The sequence below is a fragment of the Myotis daubentonii genome, chromosome 2 (genome assembly GCF_963259705.1).
Source record: "Myotis daubentonii chromosome 2, mMyoDau2.1, whole genome shotgun sequence".
Lineage (NCBI taxonomy): Eukaryota > Metazoa > Chordata > Mammalia > Chiroptera > Vespertilionidae > Myotis > Myotis daubentonii.
In genome coordinates this window covers 138,864,090-138,888,642 of record NC_081841.1, presented here as the reverse complement: position 1 = coordinate 138,888,642, position 24,553 = coordinate 138,864,090, and the positions used below count along the sequence as shown (strand labels likewise).

The following is a 24,553-nucleotide window of genomic DNA, read 5'->3' as shown; positions in this document are numbered from 1 at the left end:
AAGATATTTTGCTATGGGGATTATATTTAGGGTGGGGACTATATTTATGGGGATTATATTTTTACTCAAGCTGCACAGTTGTTTTGTTTATCCATCTTTGGAAGTGTTCCTTAAAGATATTTTGAACCTAGATCTAGGGAAAACTATAGCTGCCAACTGAGATATTTGGTGTTAGGTTTTTTGCTGGTAACAAACAAATCATGCTGCTGACTGACTTTTTGGGTTTAAAAATTGGCAAGGAGGGTATTTGTTTCTGAATTGATTTTTATTTATAAAATCATTTTTAGAACTGTTTGCATTAATCAGACCATAACAAAGTACACTTTTGTTTCTAGGTGAAAAATTTAGAGAGCTAATGGATAAGTTCCTGAGAGTTAACTTCAGTAAAGGCTGCCCACCGTTGTTTACTACTTTGAAATCTTTATATTACAATACAGAAAAGGTAAAATTTGGTCTTCATTCACTTTTGCTGTAGTCTTTTTACTAAATTATTTTAGAAAGATTTCCATGTAAATAATATGCTATCTTATATAATAAAAGCCTATGTGGCATTGTGCGACGTTTTCACAAGATGTCTGCCCCCACATCCTCACAAGATGGCCACCACAAGATGGTCACCACAAGATGGCCAGCAGGGGAGGGCAGTTGTGGAGGATCAGGCTGGCAGGGGAGGGCAGTTGGGGGTGACTAGGCTGGCAGGGGAGGGCAGTTGAGGGCAACCAGGTCTGCAGGGGAGGGTAGTTGGGGGTGAGATCAGGCCAGCAGGGGAGGACAGTTGGAGGCGAGATCAGGCCTTCAGGGCAGTTGGAGACGTTCAGGCCGACAGGGGAGGGCAGTTGGGGGCGATCGGGCCGACAGGGGATCGGTTAGGGGCCACCAGGCAGGCAGGCAAGCAGTTAGGAGTCCCGGATTGTGAGAGGGACATCCCCCACGGGGTCCCAGATTGGAGAGGGTGCAGGCCGGGCTGAGGGACACCCCCGTGCATGAATTTTGTGCACCAGGCCTCTAGTCTATATATATATATGAAAAAGGCTAAGCAACCATTACAACCTCACTATGATGTGTACTAACCACCAGGGGGCAGATGTTCAATGCAGGCGCTGCCCCCTGGTGGTCAATGTGCTCCCACAGCCAACCTCCCACAGCTGACCAACCTCCTGCAATCCCTCCCCCCAGCCAGCTGGCCTGATCAGCCCCATTCGGGATTGGGTGAGATGGCCTGATTGGCCCAGATTGCTGGGCAGGCTGAGGGACCCCCACCTGTGCATGAATTTGTGTACTGGGCCTCTAGTGATTTAATAATTTTCTCTGTTCTAATAATGTTACTCTCTTGAACTGAAATTATATTCATGAAGTGTAAGTACTATCAAAGTGTATATTAGTCTGTGAAATTTGCACTAAGATGGTTAAAGGTTTGTATTTAATCGGTATACTTTTCTATAAATTTGACATTGTCACCAGAGGTCTGTATTTATTTTGTAATTAATCATTTATTTTATAGTATGATTGTGGACTTTCTAATTTGTTATGTATGATTTCAAAGTTAGCATGGATAAATGAGTTAGTGCAACAGTACCAAGTGGCTGTCGGAGGGGAGGGATTGTGGGGAGGGTTAGGTGAGAAAGGTTAAGGGATTAAGAAGTAAAAATTGGTAGTCACAAAATAGTCCCGAGGATGTAAAGTACAGCATAGAGAATATAGTCAACAGCGTCGTAAAGAACTACGTATGATGCCAAGTGGGTACTCAAAATGCCACTTGGTACTGTTAGTTTTAACTCAAGCCTACATTTTAATGAATATAGTTTAGCTGGTTCTTGAATAAAGAGAACAATACTTTTCTGTTTCTTAAAATTAGGAAAGAGGCACTTGGCCTTAAACTGAGTCCATCTGCAGTTTGAGAGATTTTTGGAAAGTCTGAAGCCTGAGGCAAGAGGCCAGTTGTATGGATAAGCCATTGGAAATGGCTTGGGTGGCAGGGAATCACCAGGGTGGGGTTAACAGTGTGGGCTAGGTTAATGGAGACTGAGACGTGGCGCCAGCTAGTCAGCTCTCTGTAGAGGAGGTCCCAGCACTTTTGTCTGAGAGAAAGCTGCCCCTGAGTTCCTGCCCCAATGCCAGACAGCTCAGCTCCTCCCCATGTATCCCTGGATACCCTCAAACTGCTGCCCCACTGCTGGAACTCAGAGGTAGTGAGTCCGAGTAAATCTATGTCCTGGCCCTTTAAGAGAAATGCCTCCGATTCGAGCAGTCTCTGTGTCACGCAGCCACAATTTCCACTGGTTTTTACAGTCCAAAGTTTTGGGGTCTTTTCTTCCTGGCACTTGAACCCTGGGCTGGGGGTCTGGTGTAGGGTGGGACCCCTTGCTCTTCACGGAGGCCTCCTCAGCCAAGATATCCCTTCCAGTTTTAAACATGCCACCTGTGGGTGTTAGACCAGCCCTTTTAGCACCTCTGCCCTCCACCAGTCTTAATGTGCTTATTTAATTCTCTAGTTATAGCATTTCCATTGAGCCAGATTTCAGGCAATTCTGAGTGATGGTTTTCCAACAGGATGAGGCAGTTGCTTCTGCTTACAGACTGTTATTCTCAATCTCTTAATGGGCCTTGGAAACTCCACAGGGTGGGGTAATGGGTTTTCCCTTAGGGTAGGGTAATTGCCTTTCCTTCAGGGAAAACCTGCCTAGATAGCAAAGGTCCGCCATGGGAGAATGATGTCCTCCACAGTGTGGGGGAATGGCTCAGGAAACCCGGGTGTCTGTCTTCTGAGGTCTAACCCCGCAGCCCCAAACCCTTGCTTCTGCTCATACAGCTCTAGTCCACTGTGCTGGAGTCCCGGGTGAGTGGCTACACATGAAAATTTATGTGTTGGCCCTTTAAGAGGGTGCCTGCATTTTCAGCTGGCCCTACCTGGCAGACAGAAGCTGCTGCTTTTCACAGCCACATTTTTTGTGAGCACCTTACTCAGTTCTGGTGGTGCTCTCTTCTGGGGGGTCCAGCTTGGGGTTTAGACCCCAGAGTTCTCAGTGGGAACCCCCACAGCTGAGATATCCCTCGAACTTGAGCTACTGTCTGTGGGAGCCCAGCCAGCCCTTTTGCACTTCTGCCGTTTCTACCAGTCTAGTCTATGCGGTCTCCACTCCCTTGGTTATCAGGGTTCTCTCCAGTTAGTCTTCAGTTGATTATTCAGGATGGTTTTTCTGTATTTTAGTTGTAATTCCAGTTTGATCCTGGGAATGTGTCCGTGTAGCTTCCACTTATTCTGCTGCCATTTTGGAATCTCTGATATAAATTTTATAGATTCAAGAAATATGGTTAATGAACCAAGGAGCTAGTGTTCTGTGCAGTTTCTTTCATTTAGGAGATTTCATGTGGGCTTTACATTCTCTTGATTTTTTTTCTCAAATATTATTTTGAAGTTCTGAAACTGAAGATTTTATTTTACTCAGTAGTGTTTATACTCCTTTATGAAGAATTATATGTAACTTCAATATGTTTTGTTGTACTTTGTTTTATTATTGAATTGACTAAAAATGTTTCACCCTGGATATGCCCATATTTAAAACTGGCTGTAGCTGCAGTTTTTGCAACTGCCAGAAGATGGCATTGTAAGTTCATGAAAAGATATTTGGCTCTATAAATTAAACCATTTGAGTAATGAATTTCTAAGGGTGGAAAGTTGTTTAAGTTACAGATATTCTAAGTGAGATTGATAGAGTGGTATTGACCATAGTGGGTTAAAAATGTTATCTTTTATGTTGTTGCTAATCCTCACCCAAAGACATTTTTTCCATTGATTTTGAGAAGAGGGAGGGAGGGAGGAAGGGAGGAGAAAGAGAGAGGTAAGAGACACATTGATTGGCTATTTCCTGCATGTGCCCTAACCTAGACCAGGGATCGAACCTGCAACCCAGGTACATGCCAGTAACTGGGAATCAAACCCAACCAAGAGGAAAAAACTAAGATGGCAGCATACGTAAACACCGGAAATTGCTGCCTCGCACAACCACTTCAAAACTACAATTAAAAGACAAAACAGACATCATCCAGAACTACAGGAAGGCTGGCTGAGTGGAAATTCTACAACTAGAAGGAAAGAGAAAAGCACACTGAGACTCAGAGGAGGTGCAGAAGTAAAGTGCAGAGGTACGGAGACGCACGTGGAAAGGGCTGGCAACGGAGGACGCGGTTGTCTTTTTCAATCGGAAGGGAGACACAAGCTCATGACTGCTCTGAACTGCACTTCTGGGCAAGTCTCTGGGGACCCAGACTCATACGGGGAGAAACTGGACTGTCTGGCATCGGGCCCAACTCAAGGGCGGCTTTCTCTCAGAGGTGCTTGCAGCGATTACCGAGGGACACTGAGACCCGGGGACTCTTAGGGCAGGGCTGAGGTTCAGCCATAGCTGTTTACTCCACCCTGCTGATTCCCTGAGACCCTACCCCACCCAAGCTGCTAGCAGAGGCTTTTGCATATGAATGGCCTGGCCCTTTGCAATCTAAAATTACCTAACAAACTGCAGCTGGGTCAGAGAGACCCAGAACATCCAAAAGAAGGCCCAAGGCCCCACAGCAGCTTGCACTGCTTCACAGCTGGGCCTCATCTGGGCACCTCCAAACCCCAAACAAACAAGAGGAATCTGCAGATCTCTCCGTAGCTCCTGCTGGGTAGCCTCAGGCAGAGGCTAAATTAGCACCTCCTTAGAGATCCAAGAGCCAGTGTACCCACTGGTCAGAGTGGGACCATCCAGATTACAACAACTCAGATCCATAAGGGACACACTCAGGGGGCAGACTCAGTGAGCACCAAAGCCCCACTGAAGCAAATCTTGCCCCAGAAGGGTTTCTCCAGCACAGAAGTTCTCCCATGCAGACACAGCTGATTCTCACAGCCAATTGGCCTGGAGGTCATTTTCTCCCAGTGATACCAACAACAATCAAGGCTTAAATACAACAAGACTGTGCACAAAGTCCATAAAGGGGTGCACCAAGAGTGTCCACCTCAGGTAATTGGGGAGGCTGAGCCACTGGGCCCTATAGGACACCTAGCACACAAAGCCACTCTCTCAACACAGGGAAGCAGCCAAAATGCAGAGACAAAGAAACAGGTCACAAATGACTGAAATGTAGGAAAGCAAGCTACTGGATATAGAGTTCAAAACCACGGTTATAAGGTTTTTCAAGAATTTTCTAGAAACCGCCGATAAATTTAGTGAGACCCTCAAGGATATGAAAAAGGACCAACTAGAAATTAAGCATACACTGACTGAAATAAAGAATAATATACAGAGATCCAACAGGAGACTAGAGGATCCCAAGAATCAAGTCAAATATTTGAAATACGAAGAAGCAAAAAACACCCAACCGGAAAAACAAAAAGAAAAAATAATCCGAAAATATGAAGATAGTGTAAGGAGCCTCTGGGACAACTTCAAGCATACCAACATCCAAATTATAGGGGTGCCAGAAGAAGAGAGAGAGTAACATATTGAAAACCTATTTGAAGGAATGACAGAAAACTTCCCCTACCTGGTGAAAGAAATAGACTTACAAGTCCAGGAAGTGCAGAGAACCCCAAACCAAAGGAATCCAAAGAGGACCACACCAAGATACATCATCATTAAAATGCCAAGGGCAAAAGACGAAGAGAGAATCTTAAAAGCAGCAAGAGAAAAAAAGTCAGTTACCTACAAGGGAGTACCCATACGATTGTCAGCTGATTTCTCAACAGAAACTATGCAGGCCAGAAGGGCGTAGCAAGAAATATTCAAAGTGATGAATAGCAAGAACCTACAACCAAGATTACTTTATCCAGCAAAGCTATCATTCAGAATTGAAGGTCAGATAAAGAGCTTCACTGATAAGAAAAAGCTAAAGGAGTTCATCACCACCAAACCAGTATTATATGAAATGCTGAAAGGTATTCTTTAAGAAGAGGAAGAAGAAGAAAAAGGTAAAGATAAAAATTATGAACAGCAAATACATATCTATCAACAAGTGAATCTAAAAATCAATGAATAAAAAATCTGATGAACAGAGTAAACTGGTGAATATAATAGAATCAGGGACATAGAAAGGGAGTGGACTGACAATTCTCAGGGCGGAAAGGGGTATGGGAGGTGTGGGAAGAGACTGGACAAAAATCGTACACCTATGGATAAGGACAGTGTGGGGGGTAAGGGCAGAGGGTGGGGTGGGAACTGGGTGGAGGGGAGCTATGGAGGGAAAAAAGAGGAACAACTGTAATAATCTGAACAATAAAGATTTATTTAAAAAAAAACACAAGACTCTTCAGTGTGTGGGCCAATGCCCTTACCACTGAGGCATACTGACCAGGGCAAACACTTCTATTTTAATTTTGCTTTATAATAAATCTTTTTGAAATATTCTTATCAGATTTCAAATTCTAGTGTGACTCAAACTAACTAGAACAGTAGTTCTCAACCTTCGTAATGCCCCGACCCTTTAATATAGTTCCTCATGTTGTGGTTTCCCCCAACCATAAAATTATTTTTGTTGCTACTTCATAACTGTAATTTTGCTACTGTTATGAATCGTAATGTAAATATCTGATATGCAGGATGTATTTTCATTGTTAGAAATTGAACATAATTAAAGCATAGTGATTAATCACAAAACAATACGTAATTATATATGTGTTTTCCGATGGTCTTAGGTGACCCCTGTGAAAGGGTCGTTTGACCCCCAAAGAGGTCGTGACCCACAGGTTGAGAACCGCTGTACTAGAGGGCTTCCTAAAAACAGGTTATTGCTCATCCCAGACTTGTAAATCTGGGGTTTGGTCCAATAATTTGCATCTCTAACAGATTACCAGGTGATGCTAATGTTGATGACATTAACGATCTGAGAACCACACTTAAAGAACCATGAGGTTTTTCATTTTTTAAATTATTGTGGTGAAATTTTAGCATAAAATTTACAATTAACTGTAAGTTTTGTCTCTTTACCGCGATCAGCAAGGCTAGAGAGCAGATGAATCCTGAGTAGGGGTGGCTGGGGACTGAGAAAAGGAAAAAAAAAGAGACATAGAGACAGTAGGGAAAGCTGGGACCAGGTGGGATAGCTGCCCTCTGATGGAGGGACAGTGACCCAGAGCTGGTGCAGGAAGTTTTACTAGAGTTTAAGACAAAGGAAATTATGTGAAATCATGGTTAAAGATCAAGCTATAATTCTTCATTCTTGTGTCTTCTTTGTAATTGTCACTCCTGGCTGAGCCCGGATAATTGTGTCCATTCCTTGCACCGGACTGAACTTAGATAATGTGTCCATTCCTTGCACCAGGCTGAACATAGATAATGAAACCCACCCCCTGGCACCTGAGCTCAAAGGGTCAGGCTGACAACATACCTGCCTCTGGCATGGTATGTTTCCAGGACGTGGTTTTGCCGACGCCACTGGACTCAGCCGACAATCAGCTCATGTGCCTTCCCAGGCACTCTCTACAATTAACCATTTAAGTGTATAGTTCAGTGGTAGTGAGTACATTCACATTTTTGTGTAATCATCGTCATCCTCTATCCCTATATCTCTTTTCATTTGTAGAATTGACATTCAATACCTATTAAACAATAACTTAGAATTTTCCCCTCCTCCCAGCCCCTGACAACCATTATTATGCTTTCTGTCTTTATGATTTTGAGTACGGTTAGGTAGCTCATATAAGTGGGATCATATAGTACCTGGCTTATTTCACTTAGCATAATGTCCTCAAGATTCATTCATGTTTAGAATATTGCAAACTTTCTTTCCTTTTTAAGGCTGAAAATATCTCATGTTATGTACATACCATATTTTTATTATCTATTCATTCATTGATAGGTACTTGGGTTGCTTCCACATTTTGGTTATTATGAATAATTCTCTTCTAGATCCTGCTTTTATTTTTTGGATGAATATACTCAGAAATAGAATTGCTGGGTCATTTTGTAATTCTGTTTTTAATTTTTTTGAGGTTGTGCCATGTTTTCCATAACAATTATACTATTTTACGTTCCTACCAACTGTGCAAAATCTTTATATCCTCATCATGTTGTTTTTATTTGTTTTGTTTTAGCCATTCCTCCTGGGTGTGAAGTTGTATCTCATTGTAGTTTTTATTTGCATTTCTATAATGATTATTGGTGTGCCTCTTTTCATGTGCTTATTGGTTATTTATATATCATTTCTGGAAGAATGTCTATTCAAGTACTTGTCTCGTTTTTTAAATCAGATTGGTTTTTTTGTTTGTTTTTATGAGTTCTCTGTATATTCTGGGTAGTAATCTTTTATTAATACATGATTTGCAAATATTTTCTCCCATTCTGTGGGTTGCCTTTTTACTCTGTGGGTAGAGACTCTTGATGCACAAAATTTTAAAAATTTCATGAAGTTTAATTTGTCTATTTTTGTTTTGTTTTGTTTGTTACCAATACCTTTGGTGTCATATACAAGAAAGCATTGCCAAATCCAATATTGGGAAGCTTTTTTTGTCCTGTTTTTCCCCACTAAGAGTTTTGTTGTGATAGGTCTTATATTTAGGTTCTTAATCCATTTTGAGTTTTTGGTTTCTAGTCTTACTGTAACTCTGTGAGTCAAGAATTGCCCTTTAGTAATAAGTGTGCTGGGGACATTGGTGACCAATATAGCAGAGTAGTTAAAAAGCTAACCTCTGGAGCCTTGTTGCTTGGGTTAATTCTGGTTCTTCCATTTTGTACTTACAGCTAATTTTAATTTTCCTTTGCATGTTTAAAGCATTTGTGACAATTAGTGGCTTATTATTGTTATTGTTACCCTGACTGGTATATTCTTTCTTTCTGGTGGTATTAGTAGCATTTACTTTATAAAACTAGAAAACTTTCGAATTATCAAAATAATACCATATTGGTCAGACACTATTAAAAGTTTTAATGGTTTTCCTTCACTTTTATTTTTGACATTATAACAGATTTCATTACACAAAACTTTATAATCCCCAAACCATATCTATAATAAAAGTGTAATATGCTAATTAGAAAGCCAGGGCTGCAAGGGAAGCCCGAGTCCAGGGTGCTGGAGGCAAGCCGGTGCCGGCAGCCAGGGGAAGGAAGGCCTACTCTTGTATGAATTTCGTGCATTGGGCCTCTAGTTTACTATATAAGTCAGACAGAAAGTATGCACACATAACTTAGTTGTAAAAAGGTATAGTTGCTTTGGAAATTCCTTCACTTTTGACCTTTATTTATTTATTTTGAGTTCGCAAATAAGATGGCTATTTTCTAACTTACTCTAAATAGTTAACATTAATATGCATTTAAAACCAATAGGTACATTTAATGTCTACTGCCACTTCTAATTCATGTAACTTTTCATTTGGCACTTTTAGGACATAGCACATTTATAGTGCAGTTTATAATATTCTTGTTCTACCTGAGTAGCATTGAAATTCAAATCTGTTTATTAAAGTGATCACTAAAAACAATGGTAGCTTAAACATCTAGTTTACTTAACCTCCTCTTCGATGAACTCACTGTATAATTTGGATCAATTTTATTTGACTTTTTTATGAGTGACATTTTAGAAAATTTTAATATGACTACAACTTCACATTAAAACAGTGAGAAACAAACAGCAAATAAATTAACTTAGTAATAAATTATACAGATGTGCTTTTTGGGGGAATAAAGGTTTTATAATAACTAATAATAGTTTGTCCTTCAAAACCTGAAACTACTTATTGAGATGAGAAATTAATGAGATTATGTTTTATTATTAATAAAGAGATCAGTGTGTTTTGTGTGTATGTGTGTGTGTTTTCTCACTTTTCCCCACATAGGAACTGGGGAAGAGCAGACACTTTAGTAGCTTAGTTAATTTTTAATTTTGAATAATCTGTATATTGTTTCCAAATCTAATTTAATTTATAATAAATATAAATACCTTTAATGAAATATTTAAAAAATTTAAAACTATGTTTCTTTAACAGATTTCTGTGATCCAGGAACTTGTTACTAATTATGAAGCCTCTCTTAAAACATGTGACTTTTTTAGCCTTTATGGTAAGTTTAAATTAGATTCAACTGGAATTTGATTATTCATTTTAATCCATATTTAATCATTTACAGTAAAACTATCTTATGTTTATTATGTACATGATACATGATAGCTATTTACTGAAAAGTTTTTGAATTAGTGAATGAAAAAAAAGAGCACTTTAATTTAATTTAAATTTTCCATAATGTGAGGTGGGAGTTAACCCTATTTTAACACAAGTAAACAGACTTGAGAGACTGAGTGAGTGGCTTGTCAGGAATGATACACTTAGTTTTTTGTTTTGTTTTTTATTAGTTAAGGTATTACAAATGTGTCCTCATCCCCCCCATTAACCCCCAACCTCCCCCTCCCCCCACCCCCCCGCCCCGCACACTCATGCTCCCATCCCCCTGTTGTCCATGTCCATTGGTTTGGCTTATATACATGTATACAAGTCCTTCGGTTGATCTCTTCCCCTTACCCCCGCCCTCCCCTACTTTCCTTCTGGGGATTGATAGCCTGATCGCTGTTTCTCAGTCTTTGGGTCTGTCCCTTTTCATCAGTCTATGTTGTTCTCTATAATCCACAAATGAGTGAGATCATGTGGTATTTATCTTTCTCTGACTGGCTTATTTCACTTAGCATAATGCTCTCCAGTTCCATCCATGCTGTTGCAAAAGGCAAGAGTTCCTTTTTTTTTTTTTACCGCAGCATAGTATTCCATTATGTATATGTACCACAGTTTTCTAATCCACTCATCTGCTGATGGGCACTTAGGCTGTTTCCAAATCTTAGCTATGGTGAATTGTGCTGCTATGAACATAGGGGTGCATATATCCTTTCTGATTGGCGTTTCTGGTTCCTTGGGATATATTCCTAGTAGTGGGATCACTGGGTCAAATGGGAGTTCCATTTTTAGTTTTTTGAGGTAGCTCCATACTGTTCTCCACAGTGGCTGCACCAGTCTGCATTTCCACCAGCAGTGCAGAAGAGTTCCTTTTTCTCCACATCCTCTCCAACACTTGTTGTTTGTTGATTTGTTGATGATAGCCATTCTGACAGGTGTGAGATGATAACGCATTGTCGTTTTGATTTGCATCTCTCGTATAATTAGTGACTTTGAGCATGTTTTCATATGTCTTTCGGCCTTCTGTATGTCCTCTTTCGAAAAGTGTCTATCTAGGTCCGTTGCCCATTTTTTTATTGGATTGTTTATCTTCCTTTTGTTAAGTTTCATGAGATCCCTGTAAATGTTGGAAATTAAACCCTTATCGGTGGTATCATTGGCAAATAGGTTCTCCCATGTAGTGGGTCTTCTTGTTGTTTTGTTGATGGTTTCCTTTGCTGTGCAAAAGCTTTTTATTTTGATGTAGTCCCATTTGTTTATTTTCTCTTTAGTTTCCATTGCCCTAGGAGCATTATCAGAGAAGAAATTCCTTCGGCATATGTTTGCGATTTCGCTGCCAATACAGTTAGTTTTATTGAAATGCATTATTACTGAATCCCTACTCTCCTTTTTTTTTTTTTTACTTTAAATTCTGTAAAATTTGGTTCTTTGTTTTTCTGTTTGTAGGGGCATATGTAAATGAAGGCTACTTCAGAAAACACTCTAGATTGCTTTCAGTGATGCAGATGGTAACTTTAGTCTGGTTTCTTCGTGTCTTTTATATGTCATTGCTCCTTTGTTTTTGTTAGTTTGAAACAAATTCCAAATAACAGACACAGAAGTAAATAGAATAATGAACTCTTGTGTCCCCATCACCCAGCCTCTGCTATGAACATTTTGCCAGTCTTATTTGAAGTACCTTCTGTCTACTTCTTTTCCGAGAATATTTTTAAAGCAGACATACTGTTTTACGTGTCATTACTTTGGTATATATCACTAGCTGTTTAAAACACTTAACAGAAGATGTAACCACAGTTCTAACACAGAATTAATTCTCATACCATATTATATAACACCCAGTATACATGCAAATTTCCCTGATTACCTTAAGTCTTTGTATAATTTGTTTATTTCAGTCTGGATCCCACTAAACTCCACATTTGATTTTTATGTCTCTGATATTCTTTTAATCTTGAGTAATGTCCTCCACTCACTTTTTAAAAAAATGTAATTTGTTGAAAGGTTATTTGTCTTGTGGAATGTCCCATATTCTGGATTTGGCTGATTTGCTTTCTCATGGTATCATGTAATATATTTTGCTATCATCCATATTTCTTGTAAACTTATAGTTAGATTTACAGGCTTGATTAGAATCAGGTTCTATTTGAGTACTTCATATGTGATGCATTGTGCTCCTGTTATATCACAACTTGAGGCAGAAGATACTCTGTCTCTTTGTAATGTTAAGGTTGGTCAGGGTTTAGACCAGCTGTTGGCAAACTACGGCCTGCGGGCCGGATCCGGCCTGTTTGAAATGAATAAAACTAAAAAAAAAAAAAGACCGTACCCTTTTATGTAATGATGTTTACTTTGAATTTATATTAGTTCACACAAACACTCCATCCATGCTTTTGTTCCGGCCCTCCTGTCCAGTTTAAGAACCCATTGTGGCCCTCGAGTCAAAAAGTTTGCCCACCCCTGGTTTAGACAGTGCCAGCCTGATCTACCCATTAAAGCATTCCTCATTGGCCTCTCACCTAATGGTTTCAGCAGCCACTGAGAATCTTTGCCCCAATCCCTTATTCAAATCATCATTTCTTCTGTATTTATTAGTTAGAAATGTTATAAAGAGCTTCCCCTCATCAAATATTCAGTTCCTCTGAACTATAGTTTATGGAGGAGGAACAAGATAAATGCTGGGCTGTTTGCCTTTCTTTATTATTTGTGTTTTAATTTATAGTAATTTGTGTGTTTGCATGTTGCTGTTTTATTTGGTAGCTAGTCTAGATAACCTGAGTTTTTCTGATGTAGTATGGGTAAATTCTCTTTTTCATTCTTTTTTCCTCATTTTATACCTGTAGAATTTAGCCAATTCTGTAATCTATTTTGAGAGCTTGGTGTTTATTTCTTTATTTACTCTATTGTAGCTTGAGGATACAATATGGGTAACAGCTGATTGTATGTGAGTGTTGTTGTCACATAGGGTTACTTCTACCTTGTCAGGAAAGTATCCTATATAATAAAGAGCTAATATGCAAATGGTTGGCATGCCCTCGTGCCGGGACCGGGGGACCTGAGGCCGTGCCCCCTGCCCTGGCGCCGGGGCTGTGGAACCTGAGGCCATGTTCCCCGCCCGGTGGGGCTTGACAGGGACCTGAGGCTGTGCCCCCTGCCCTGTGGGGCTTGATGGGGTTGGGGCTGGCCAGGTCTGGGTCTTGCGCGATTTCGAGGCTCACACAGGTGTGCAGGGACTTGACTCTGGGTCTCACGGCATGCCCCAGACTGACAGGAGGGAGATTTTCATATACATCTTACTATTTTTCTTTCATCTCTGACACTTCTATTATAGAGAAAGGGCAAATAGCAATATTAAAATATTTCCTGTAATTAAATTCCTTTTAATGTGCACGAATTTTGTGCACCCGGCCACTAGTCTATATATAAAAGGCTAATATGCAAAGTGCCCCTTTGGGAGTTCGACCGCTTGCTATGATGTGTGCTGACCACCAGGGGGCGGCGCGGAATGAAGGAAGGCCCTGGCTGGCAGCCAGAAGGCCCCAATCAGCCCTGATTGCCGGCCAGGCCTAGGGACCCTACCCATGTACGAATTTCATGCACTGGGCCTCTAGTCTTCTTCATACTCTTCAACTTTGGGTTTCCCTGATTTAGTGTTGAAGCCTAGACAATGTTAAGCCCTGGCAGTTCTTGCCTTTGTGGAAATCTTGCAGTGGTAGTTAGGGACATTTTTTCTCCTATCTATTTTCCTTGACTTTTCCTGGGTCTGCTGTCTTACGCGCCCAGCCTTGAGAATTCGTAGTTAGATTGATTTACCTTCTTTCTTCAGAACTTTCTTCGGAGTGAGGGTGGGGTTAGAAGCCTATGAAACTAGTATCTTATTTCTTTGCGTGGCTGCTACTTTTTGAACTTGATGGCAAGAAGTCATACCTCTTTCTGTTGAAATTGGTTATTTTGCTGGCTTTTTACTGTTTATTATTATAACAATTTTTTATTTCATTATGCTTTGGGGCAGAGAAAGTATCTGATATCCTTTATTCTTTACTTTGCCTTCTTCCCTATAATAATTTTATATTTGTTTGATTGCAGAAAATGGGGAGAAGGAGCCCCCAACAACACTACTCTGGGTTCAGTATTTCCTGGCACAGCACTTTGATAAACTTGGGCAATATTCTTTGGCTCTGGATTATATTAATGCTGCAATTGCTAGTACTCCAACTCTAATAGAATTATTCTATATGAAAGCAAAAATTTACAAGGTAAAATCCTAGACATATTTTTTGAATAATTGAAAAATTTAACCACTTAAGAACTCTTGGAGTTATTTTTCTGTAGAAATAACTTTTATGGAACCCTGATCATCTATTTCTAATACTCTAATAATCCTAAAGAGTTTTAGGTTGCATATTTTTATACTCAGTGTTAATCATTTGATTCAGCTCTTAATAAGTGTGAATTTTAATTTATCTAAAGATTTCTAGATAAATTTTACAGAAATGGCACCAAATTTCTAATTTGTTTTTCTAAACTGTTGTTATTTGTATTGTATCCATATTCTCTTAATCATAAACTATAATTTCTGTAATATTTTAATCTCTTAAAGCATATAGGTAATCTCAAAGAAGCTGCAAAGTGGATGGATGAAGCACAGTCTTTAGATACGGCTGATAGATTCATAAATTCCAAATGTGTAAAGTATATGCTTCGAGCAAATATGATAAGAGAAGCAGAGGAAATGTGCTCCAAGTTCACAAGGGTAGGAAATAGCATGTAATGATGAGTCAGTAAAATTAAACTTCACTACTGTGGTGATTTTTGAAGTTTGCCACTAAAGTTCTTGAGAATTCATTTTTGTTATTTTTTTAAGTCCCATTTAGCTTGTATCCTATGTATGGTTTATTACAGAGGAGGTTGAGTGTGTGTGTGTGTGTGCATGTGCTTCTGGGGGGAATGGTTAAAAAACAATAGTAGGAGCAGCCCTGGTTGGGTGGCTCAGTTGATTAGAGCATCCTTCCGTAAACTAAAAAATTGCGTGTTGTGTTCGATTCCCAGTCAGGGCACATGGAAACATACCTAGGTTTTGAGTTTGATCCCCAGTCAGGGTGTGTATGGGAGGCAACCAATTGGTGTTTCTCTCATGTAGATTTTTTTGTTTGTTTTTTCCTTTTTCCTCTCTTCTCTCTCTTCCTCTCTCTCTCTAAAATCAGTAGAAACATATCCTTGGGTGAGGATTAAAAATAAAAAAGCATTAGCAGAAGCAACCTAACTTTATACAAAAACTAGAGGCTCAGTGCATGAAATTCGTGCATGGGGGGTGGGTGTCGCTCAGCCTGGCCTGCACCTTCTCCAATCTGGGACCCCTCGGGGGATGTCTGCCTGCCAGCTTAGGCCCTGTCGCAATCTGGGATCCCTTGCTCCTTACTGCTCGGCTCGCTGCTCCTTACTGCTCCTTATGTCTTCTGGCTGAGCGGTGCTCCCCCTGTGGGAGCACACTGACCACCAGGGGGCAGCTCCTGCGTTGAGCGTCTGCCCACTGGTGGTCACTATGCATCATAGCAACCGGTCGTTCTGGTCGTTCCTCCATAATGGTTGATTAGGCTTTTATCATATAGATTGCTATTGTCATAATATTTGTAGCTATAGTTGTAAAAGAGAAAATGAGATATTTTGAATCTCTTTTATTATTTGCTTCTTATATTAATGAATGCTTGTATTTTAGGAAGGAGCATCTGCCATGGAAAATCTAAATGAAATGCAGTGTATGTGGTTTCAAACAGAGTGCATTTTAGCTTATCAGCGTTTGGGGAGATATGGGGATGCCTTGAAAAAATGCCATGAAGTAGAAAGGGTAAGTTGATAGAATTTTAACTTTATTTTTCTCTTGTAAAGTGATGGAAAAAAGCAGTTATTTTTCTACATGGGATCATCTACCTTTTTTATCTACTTTGGAAATTTCACTGTGAAAATTCTTGACCTTTAGTCTTTCAAACATTCAGAGGTTGTGAATAAATGATTGCTTTTGTTTATCCTCATATGGTTATGATTTCAACATCTCCATATTTTTGTCTAAAGGAAGAAGTAAAGGATTAATTTAGTAAGTCATTATTGCTATTAATAACATATATTCAAAATCTCTATTCCCTAATCGGGCCATTATTTGATTTTCATTACTAGCCTAGAAGGACACACGAGCTGATGGCCATCTCTTTTCCCTTTATGTCAGGATCTGCTCAGTAGTCAGCCTCTCTCCAGTTTGTCTTCCCGGGATATTTGTTCTCACATTCAGTACTTTGTACAGCAGTCTGTGACTGATTTGCAGGCTTATTTTTATTACTTGCTTTTAGGATGATGTGTGTGATGTGCCTTAGTGAGGGGCCTTTTCTTTTCCTTTGTGTGAATTTTGTTTCCTGTTCTTTGTCATCTCTGAAGCACTCTCCTTCCAAATGGACAACAGGAGGAAAAGAGCCACAAATGCACCCCTGAGGCAGTCCTCAGCAGCCCTCAGTTGGGCTCAATCGGCACCACTGTTCCCATGCTGACGCAGTATTAAACCGCAGGCATCATAGTCAGGTGAGCCTGAAGTCTGCACTCTGGCAGTCACTTTGGCCTTTTTCCCATATGAAATTTCTGAGGTTACCCAAAGGAAAGGCTAAATTTTAGGGGGTGGCTTTTGATGGGAACTGGAGCTAGGATTATACCTGAGCCCTTTTATAAATAACCTAGTTTTTGCTTTGTTTTCTTTTCTTTTTAAGCCTGGGCTTGATGGTTATATCTCTGGGAACTATTTTCATCTCCTTGAAAATATAAAGCCCTTGGATGATAAGTGAACTATTCAGGAAATATCCAAATATTGTGTAAATCAGGCTCTTCTGTGATACAAACGTAGATCACTAGCTTGATGACTGTTACTTTAAAACGTTGTTTGTAATTAGGAAAGACCCATTTTTCATTAACCAAGACATTCTTGGTGAGAGACAGATTGTTTACTTATGGATCAGTAATTCCAGCAGGACCATAACTGGAAATTTATTAGATTTTCTGTGAAAATGAAATTTGAATATCCTTAGGATCATTATAATTATGAACTTTCCAGCTTCATTCCATTCCTCCTAACATTAATAACTATATTACTAATTGCTTTTTAATATTTTTGAAGGTTGTTAGACTATGATTTCATTACTAGGTTTTATTTAGATATTTTACCTTGAATTTTTAGTGATTTTGGCTGAGTAACATGAAGTAAAATTCTGTAATGTCAGAGATTAAGTACAGTTGACCCTTGAACATTGAGGGCCCTTGCGGCGCTAACCCTTTTGCAGTTGAAAATCATCGTATAACCACTGTCTATCCTTTGCATATGTGGATTTCAAACCATGGATCAAAAATAGAGTTGATCTTTGAACAACATGGGTTTGAACTGCACAGGTATTCTTTATACACAGATTTTTAAAAATTAGAAAAACCTATGTTCAAGAATCAGCTGTACTTCTAGTTCAAAAAACATGATTTGACAAAGCATTTTTGAAGGAAAAAAAGTATAGGAAATCATTGGTTGAGATTAAAGCAGGGCAAAAATCATAACCATCTGGTCATTGTACATAATTATTATTGCTAGAATCTCTATTGTATGTAGGATTTGCCTTTGGTGCTTTAGAGTAGAAGAAACTAGAAGCAGATAAACAAGAGCCTATTCTTATGTTACTTGTTAGTCTTTTCATAGTGAATTCATACTGAAAGTAAGACGTAACTCATCTAGTGATTATATATGAGTGCCTAATACAAATAGGGTGATTAAAACTTGTTGACTGACTCTGCTTCTAAAATTAATTTCTAATACAATTAATGTAATCTAAAAAATTCTTAATGATGTAATTGTAAGGATTTAGGAGTAATTACTGAATTAAAAGATTTATCATGATAGGTATCTGCATGAGTTACTTTTGTTCCTGAGTTTAAAATACTTTAGTAAAGAAATGAGCACCTTTCAAAAATAAAACTTTGTAGTTTACTCTCTAAATAAAAGGTCAGTTAATAGAGAAGTTCAAATAAGGGGCTAAGTCTTGTGCCTTTTAGAACTCCTTCCAGCATTCTTTCTTTGAGGCAGTTTCAGTTGGGATACATATTGCTGTGAGCTCTTACTAACTGGATTTGAAATATTAGAATTCTAGAATGGCCCAGTGTAGTACTTTTTCTGTCTTTATCTTGCCCCCCTTACAGGATTTTAGGATTATGTATACAGGTTATATAGAGAGAGTCTAACTCAATATGATGTTTAGAACTTGAGTTTTATTCAACGCAAAGCAAAACAACTGTCTTTAAAATATTGGATATAAACTTGTGCTCAGAATAAAATTTCAAACTATTTTATCTTTCAAGAATTGAATTTTCACCTGGCCGGCGTGGCTCAGTGGTTGAGCATCAACCTGTGAGTCAGGTGATCATGATTTGATTTCTGGTCAGGGCACATGCCTTGGTTGCAGGCTTGATCCCCAGTATGGGACGTGCGGAAGGCAACCAGTCAGTGATTATCTCTCATCATTGATGTTTCTATCTCTCTTTCCCTCTCCCTTCCTCTCTGAAATCAATTTTTAAAAGACCTGAATTTTCTTTTCCCATTTTTCAGATTGATTTTATTTTAGTGTACTGATTTGTATCTGAAACAGAGCAACAATACATATTTCGAAAACTTTTTGATAAGATGTAGGATTTCTGATAGCTCACAACTATAGGAAGTTCATAACTTTTATCTTCTAGTGCATCCCAACCTTTATCAAATTGACACATGCTTTATAATGGCAGATTCTCTCTATATAAAGAAAATAGTGTTGCTTATTATCCTCTTTGGTCTAGTTATTACTATATTTTAATTCCAGAGGTTTTTGTTGTATTTCTGTGTGTGGGTTCTTATTAGTCTACTCCAGCAACTCTGAGAAGGAATGGGTAGATGAATCTGGGTCAGAAGCGAGGGCCTCATAGCAAATGCCTAATGAAAACCACACTCTTAAGCTCTGAATAGTATTTCTTACTTCTTTGCTGACTTGTCTTACTTTGATTCAAGCCTAACTTTGGAATTTAAGCAATTCCTGCATTACTTCTTCCTATCACTAAGAAAAAGAAAGAGAAAGAACTAGTGTTTATGATGAGGGGAGCATTGAGTTAGGGCATAAACAGTATGTTAAAATTTGGGTACCTAGAGTCTATGGTGAGCTAAGTGATCTTATCATGTTCATGTTTGATCAAAGTGCAGGAAAACTAACTTTATCTGTTTGTGTTACCTAGTATATTTTTATGTTTTATAAATTTGGAGATCTGAAAGTCAACCCAAGATGTGGTACAAGGGAGATATTTGTGGTAATTAGACATTATGTATCTTGATTGTGGTATTGGTTACTCGAATCTAAAAAACTGTACACACAAGTTGTACTAATGCCAGTCTTTTGGTTTTGATATTATAGTATAGTTCTGTAGGATGTAGCCTTTTGGGGGAAACTGAGGGAAGAGTGTATAGAACATCTCCATACTACCTTGCAACTTCCTCTGTATCTATAATTATTCCAAATAAAAAGTTAAAAAATAGAAAATCAACCTAAGATTATTTAGTTGTTTTTAAGTAGGATTCTTCAAACATGGTTTCTTCCAAAAGCAAAATTATTTTGTAGTACCTATGTTTTCAAGTTTAATCTAGTCATATCTGGTCTACCACCATTAGTTTATTTATTACATCCAAGTTTGGAGGGCTCAGCAAGTTCCTGAGACACAAGGTTTTCAGTGGAAAAACTGAAAGCCTCAGGCAAAGTGGATAAGTTGGTTACCCTATTTATGGAAGACATTAACTGGAGAGAGGCAGCCTGTGGGCTGTTACTGATAAAGAGGAGGCTTTAAATGTTTGTGATTCCTTCTGAGACTTGACTTAAAAAATCTATGTTTACTAATGCTGGTAGGAATATCTCTTGAAACGTGCTGCTTCTCAGCCTAAAAAAGGTCCTGTAACCTCTTAAAGTTTTTATCTCCATGAATTTTGGCACTGCAATTTTCCTCAGTCAGTTTTATTGAATTTTAAGATATTCTTAACTTGATTGACATTAAGGAAGATCATGAACAACTTTATGAAATATATAATTCTTTTTTTTTAAAAAAAAACAAGCTCGCTATTTATGAATTGGTTTGTGTTATTGACGGGAGGAATGCAATTTTCAAATATAATAACATTAAAGCATGGTTCTTGAAGTAGTAAATAAAACTAATATGTTCATTTTTTTTCTATTGTGTACATTTTCCACATTGTGTACTTCTTATCTTAAAATTCTTCTTTTAAAATCTCAGGTACTTAATGTAATTCTGTGTATGGTGTGTTTCTAATTACCAAGACAACTAAAATTATCAAATGATATGGACACTAATGTGTCCTCTTGCATGGTGAGTTACTAGGCCCCAGGATAGAGGGAATATGAAGGGTAGAAGAGCTTGCTCTGTATTGGTGTGTTGAATCATTATTTTTTCTGTTTTTGGAGAAGCTACTAATAAAGTAGGAGGGGGAAAAAAGCAGGCAGAGATGCATGTAGGGAAGAAAATAAAAGTATAAATTGTTTGTTGGGAGTTAATCTTCTTTCTATGTAAGAGATTGGTGTGGTATTTTAATACCACAGCTTAAACTTTTGGGAGGCCATGGACCCTTTGAAATTAGATGAAAGCTTCAAGCTCTTTCCTTAGGAAAATGTTATTAGGTTTATACATAGGCTTCAGACTAAGAACCTTTGCTAAAATGGAATGTAGGTAGATTAATGGTGGCTTATTGAGCGAGAGAAACCCATAATGCTCTGTTTGTATAGCAGTTCACAGTTTAGAATGAACTTTAAAGTATGCTCTTATTTGATCTTTAACAACCTTATGAAATTGGCAATATAGATGTTATTCCTAATTTAAGTAATCCAGGATCTAGATAATTGAGGTCACATGCCTGATCAGCACCTGGTCTCTTGAATTGGCCAATATTGTGCTTATTGAGTGTCTGCTGTGTTGGGCCTTGTGCCAGGCAGTAGAGATAGACATGACAAGGCCTACTCTTGAAGAGCTCATAGTTGAGCAGAGCAGTTTGATTTGTAGACATTTTGTGTCAATCTATAGTATATAGTTTTCAGTCAGAGCTGTTTAACTCTGCCATGCCAATGTTTGAAGAATACCGAGGAGAAATGTTTCATTAAAACTAAAATATCAGTACATGCTAATTTCCAGGCTTAAAAATCTGACGTATTACATAGAAATTGAGTATCATCACAAAAGATGATTTCTAGTGAATGATCATCAATTGTAGAAAGATACTTCAGTTATATGCAAAGAACTTGTTATCCTTCATAGTGTTAAACACTGAAGAGGGCAAATAAGTGAAATTGTGACTGTTAAAAATGTTTTGGGGGCTTTTTATGATTTTCTTTTCAGAAGTAGACATTATTGACAATGTAAGAAATAATTTTATGGTTTTGTTTTTAAGCATTTTCTTGAGATAACTGATGATCAATTTGACTTCCATACATACTGCATGAGAAAGATGACTCTTCGTGCCTATGTTGATCTTCTGAGATTAGAAGATATGCTCAGAAGACATGCCTTCTATTTCAAGGCTGCTAGATCAGCAATTGAAATATACTTGAAATTGTATGATAACCCCTTAACCAATGAAAACAAACAACAAGAAATAAATTCAGGTAACTGAGAAAGAACTATTTTAAAATTTGAAAAGAACACTACATTTAAGAATGTTATTAGTATAAACAATCCATAGAAAAGTACATTATCAAATGGATGTGAAGACTGTGTGTGTGTGTGTGTGTGTGTGTGTGTGTGTGTGTGTGAGAGAGAGAGAGAAAAATTGGGGGAAGACTTAGAAAAAGCGACAGGATGATGTTCTGTAGCTGATGCTTCTTAATCACCCAATGCAATGACTTGGAATCTTTATTTTTATCTTCAGTAAGGCCAATTCAGGAAAAATAGAAATGTCTAATGGCTAGGCTCTTTAACATTATTATTATTATTATTATTATTATTATTATTATTATTATTAGTTTGTAATTGAAAAAGGCTTTGAGCTCCTTAGGGAAAAGTAATTATTCTTACAACTTCTAGTATCTAATAATGCTAATGAGAATATATAGCTTTTATTCACTAAAATGTTAATATCTAGGAATATTTGAAAAATAGCATAGAGGCAAGTTTCTGATCTTTTATTTGTGATATTTATGTGGTGTCTAGAGATCATAAGTGTGCTTATATACACTGTCTTATCCTTGAAATACTCTTAAGAGAGTTAGTTGGTATCATCAGCCCCAAAAAGCTATATTAATAGTTTGTATTGTATAAGAATATGAGAAAAAATGGAAACATTGACTCAGAATGTTTATGCATTTGGATATTTATAGAAAATCTGTCAGCTAAAGAATTGAAGAAAATGCTTAGCAAGCAGAGAAGAGCTCAGAAAAAGGCTAAATTAGAAGAAGAGAGAAAGCATGCGGAAAGGGAACGTCAACAAAAAAATCAAAAGAAAAAAAGGGATGATGAAGAAGAAGAAGCCAGTGGTTTCAAAGAAGAACTTATACCTGAAAAATTAGAAAGGGTGAGATGAATTTATTATGTTAATTTGGTAAAATTTATGTTCTGTTCTGGCTATAAACATGTTTTATTTAAATTTATAAATCAGAAGCCATTTGTAACATTTTTAAAAAATATATTTTTATGATTTCAGAGAAAGAGAGAGAGAGAAGCATCAATGATGAGAGAGAATCATTGATTGGCTGCCTCCTACATACCCTCTACTGGGGATCAAGCCTACAACCCAGGCATGTACCCTTGACCAAAATTGAACCTGGGATGCTTCAGTCTGCAGGCCAACGCTCTATCCACTAAGCCAAACTGGTTAGGGCCATTTGTAACATTACAAATGATATGCTATAAATAATTTTTGAGTGATAATATGCGAATTTTGCTAATGCATATTATACATAGAACTAGAGGCCCGATGCACAAAATTTGTGCAAGAGTAGCCTTCCTTTCCCCAGCTGCTGGCACCAGCTTCCCTCTGGCACCCAGGACCCGGGCTTCCCTCAGGCCACCAGCAGGAACCCCGGACCTGGGCTTCGCTCCAGCTGCCAGCAGGCACCTGGGACCCAGGCTTCTCTCCGGCCCCAGTTTCATCCAGAAAAATGTTTGGAGTGACATCTGGTCTAATTAGCATATTACCCTTTTATTATTATCTACTAGAGGCCCAGTGCACAAAAATTTGTGCACTCCGGGGGGAGAGGGGGGTCCCTCAGCCCAGCCTGTGCCCTCTCACAGTCTGGGACCCCTCGGTAGATAACGACCTGCTGGCTTAGGCCTGCTCCTGGGTGGCAGAGGGCAGGCCCAATCCCTAGGTGCAGCCCCTGGTCGGGCTCAGAGCAGGGTCAATTGGGGAGTTGGGGCGCCGCCCCGTCATGCACAGAGCAGGGCGGATTGGGAGGTTGCAATGCCACCCTCAGTCACACTCAGGGTAGGGCTGATTGGGGGGTTGAGGCACCGCCCCATCACACTCAAGGCAGGGTCGATGGGGAGGTTGCGGCGCCACCCCGTCACGCACAGAGCAGGGCCAATCAGGGGGTTGGGGAGCTCCCCCCTGTCACGCACAGAGCAGGGTCGATCAGGGGGTTGGGGAGCTCCTCCCTGTCACGCACAGAGCAGGGCCGATCAGGGGGTTGGGGAGCTCCCCCGTCACGCACAGAGCAGGGCGGATCAGGGGGTTGGGGCGCCGCCCTCTATCACCCACAGAGCAGGGCCAATCAGGGGGTTGGGGCGCCGCCACTGTCACACTCAGGTCAGGGCCGATGGGGAGGTTATGGCTCTACCCCGTCACACACAGAGCAGGGCCCATGGGGGGGGGGTTGGGGCGCCACACCCTGTCACACATAGAGCCGCAGGGCTATCAGGGGGTTGGGGAGCTCCCCCCTATCAGGCACAGAGCAGGGCCGATCAGGGGGTTTGGGCGCTGCCCCCTGTCACGCTGACCCTGGTGCCGGGAGGCCTCTCAGCTCCGCTGATCCCGGTGCTGGGAGGCATATTACCCTTTTACTATATAGAATAGAGGCCTGGTGCATGGGTGGGGGCTGGCTGGTTTGCCCTGAAGGGTGTCCTGGATCAGGGTGGGGGTCCCCACTGGGGTGCCTGGCCAGCCTGGATGAGGGGATGATGGCTATTTGCAGCTGGTCACACACCCTTCAGGCTGGGGGTCCCCACTGGGGTGCCTGGCCAGTCTGGGTGAGGGGCTAAGGGCTGTTTTCAGGCTGGGACTGAAGCTCCCAACTGCTCCTTTTTTTCTTTTTATTCTGGGCCAGCTTTAGCTCTGAGGCTTGGCTCCAGCTCTGAGGCCTCAGCTGCTGAAAGTAGGTATCTGGTTTGTTTAGG

At 39.6% G+C, this 24,553-nt stretch overlaps 1 protein-coding gene across 18 annotated transcripts in view; it reads left to right on the top strand.

Annotated features, from left to right (window-relative positions):
- The window catches only part of NAA16 (N-alpha-acetyltransferase 16, NatA auxiliary subunit), a 94,049-nt gene that overhangs the window by 56,975 nt on the left and 12,521 nt on the right, over positions 1-24,553 (top strand). For 10 of the 18 annotated variants that reach the window (XM_059684753.1, XM_059684754.1, XM_059684749.1 and 7 more), the window contains 7 exons: positions 336-442; positions 9,959-10,031; positions 14,216-14,385; positions 14,730-14,882; positions 15,846-15,974; positions 21,615-21,828; positions 22,540-22,733. In XM_059684753.1, coding sequence (XP_059540736.1) covers positions 336-442; positions 9,959-10,031; positions 14,216-14,385; positions 14,730-14,882; positions 15,846-15,974; positions 21,615-21,828; positions 22,540-22,733 — 1,040 coding nt within the window. Of the gene's footprint in view, positions 1-335; positions 443-9,958; positions 10,032-14,215; positions 14,386-14,729; positions 14,883-15,845; positions 15,975-21,614; positions 21,829-22,539; positions 22,734-24,553 lie in introns of those variants that run through there. The other 8 variants (XM_059684758.1, XM_059684757.1, XM_059684756.1 and 5 more) reach the window with 6 other exon arrangements.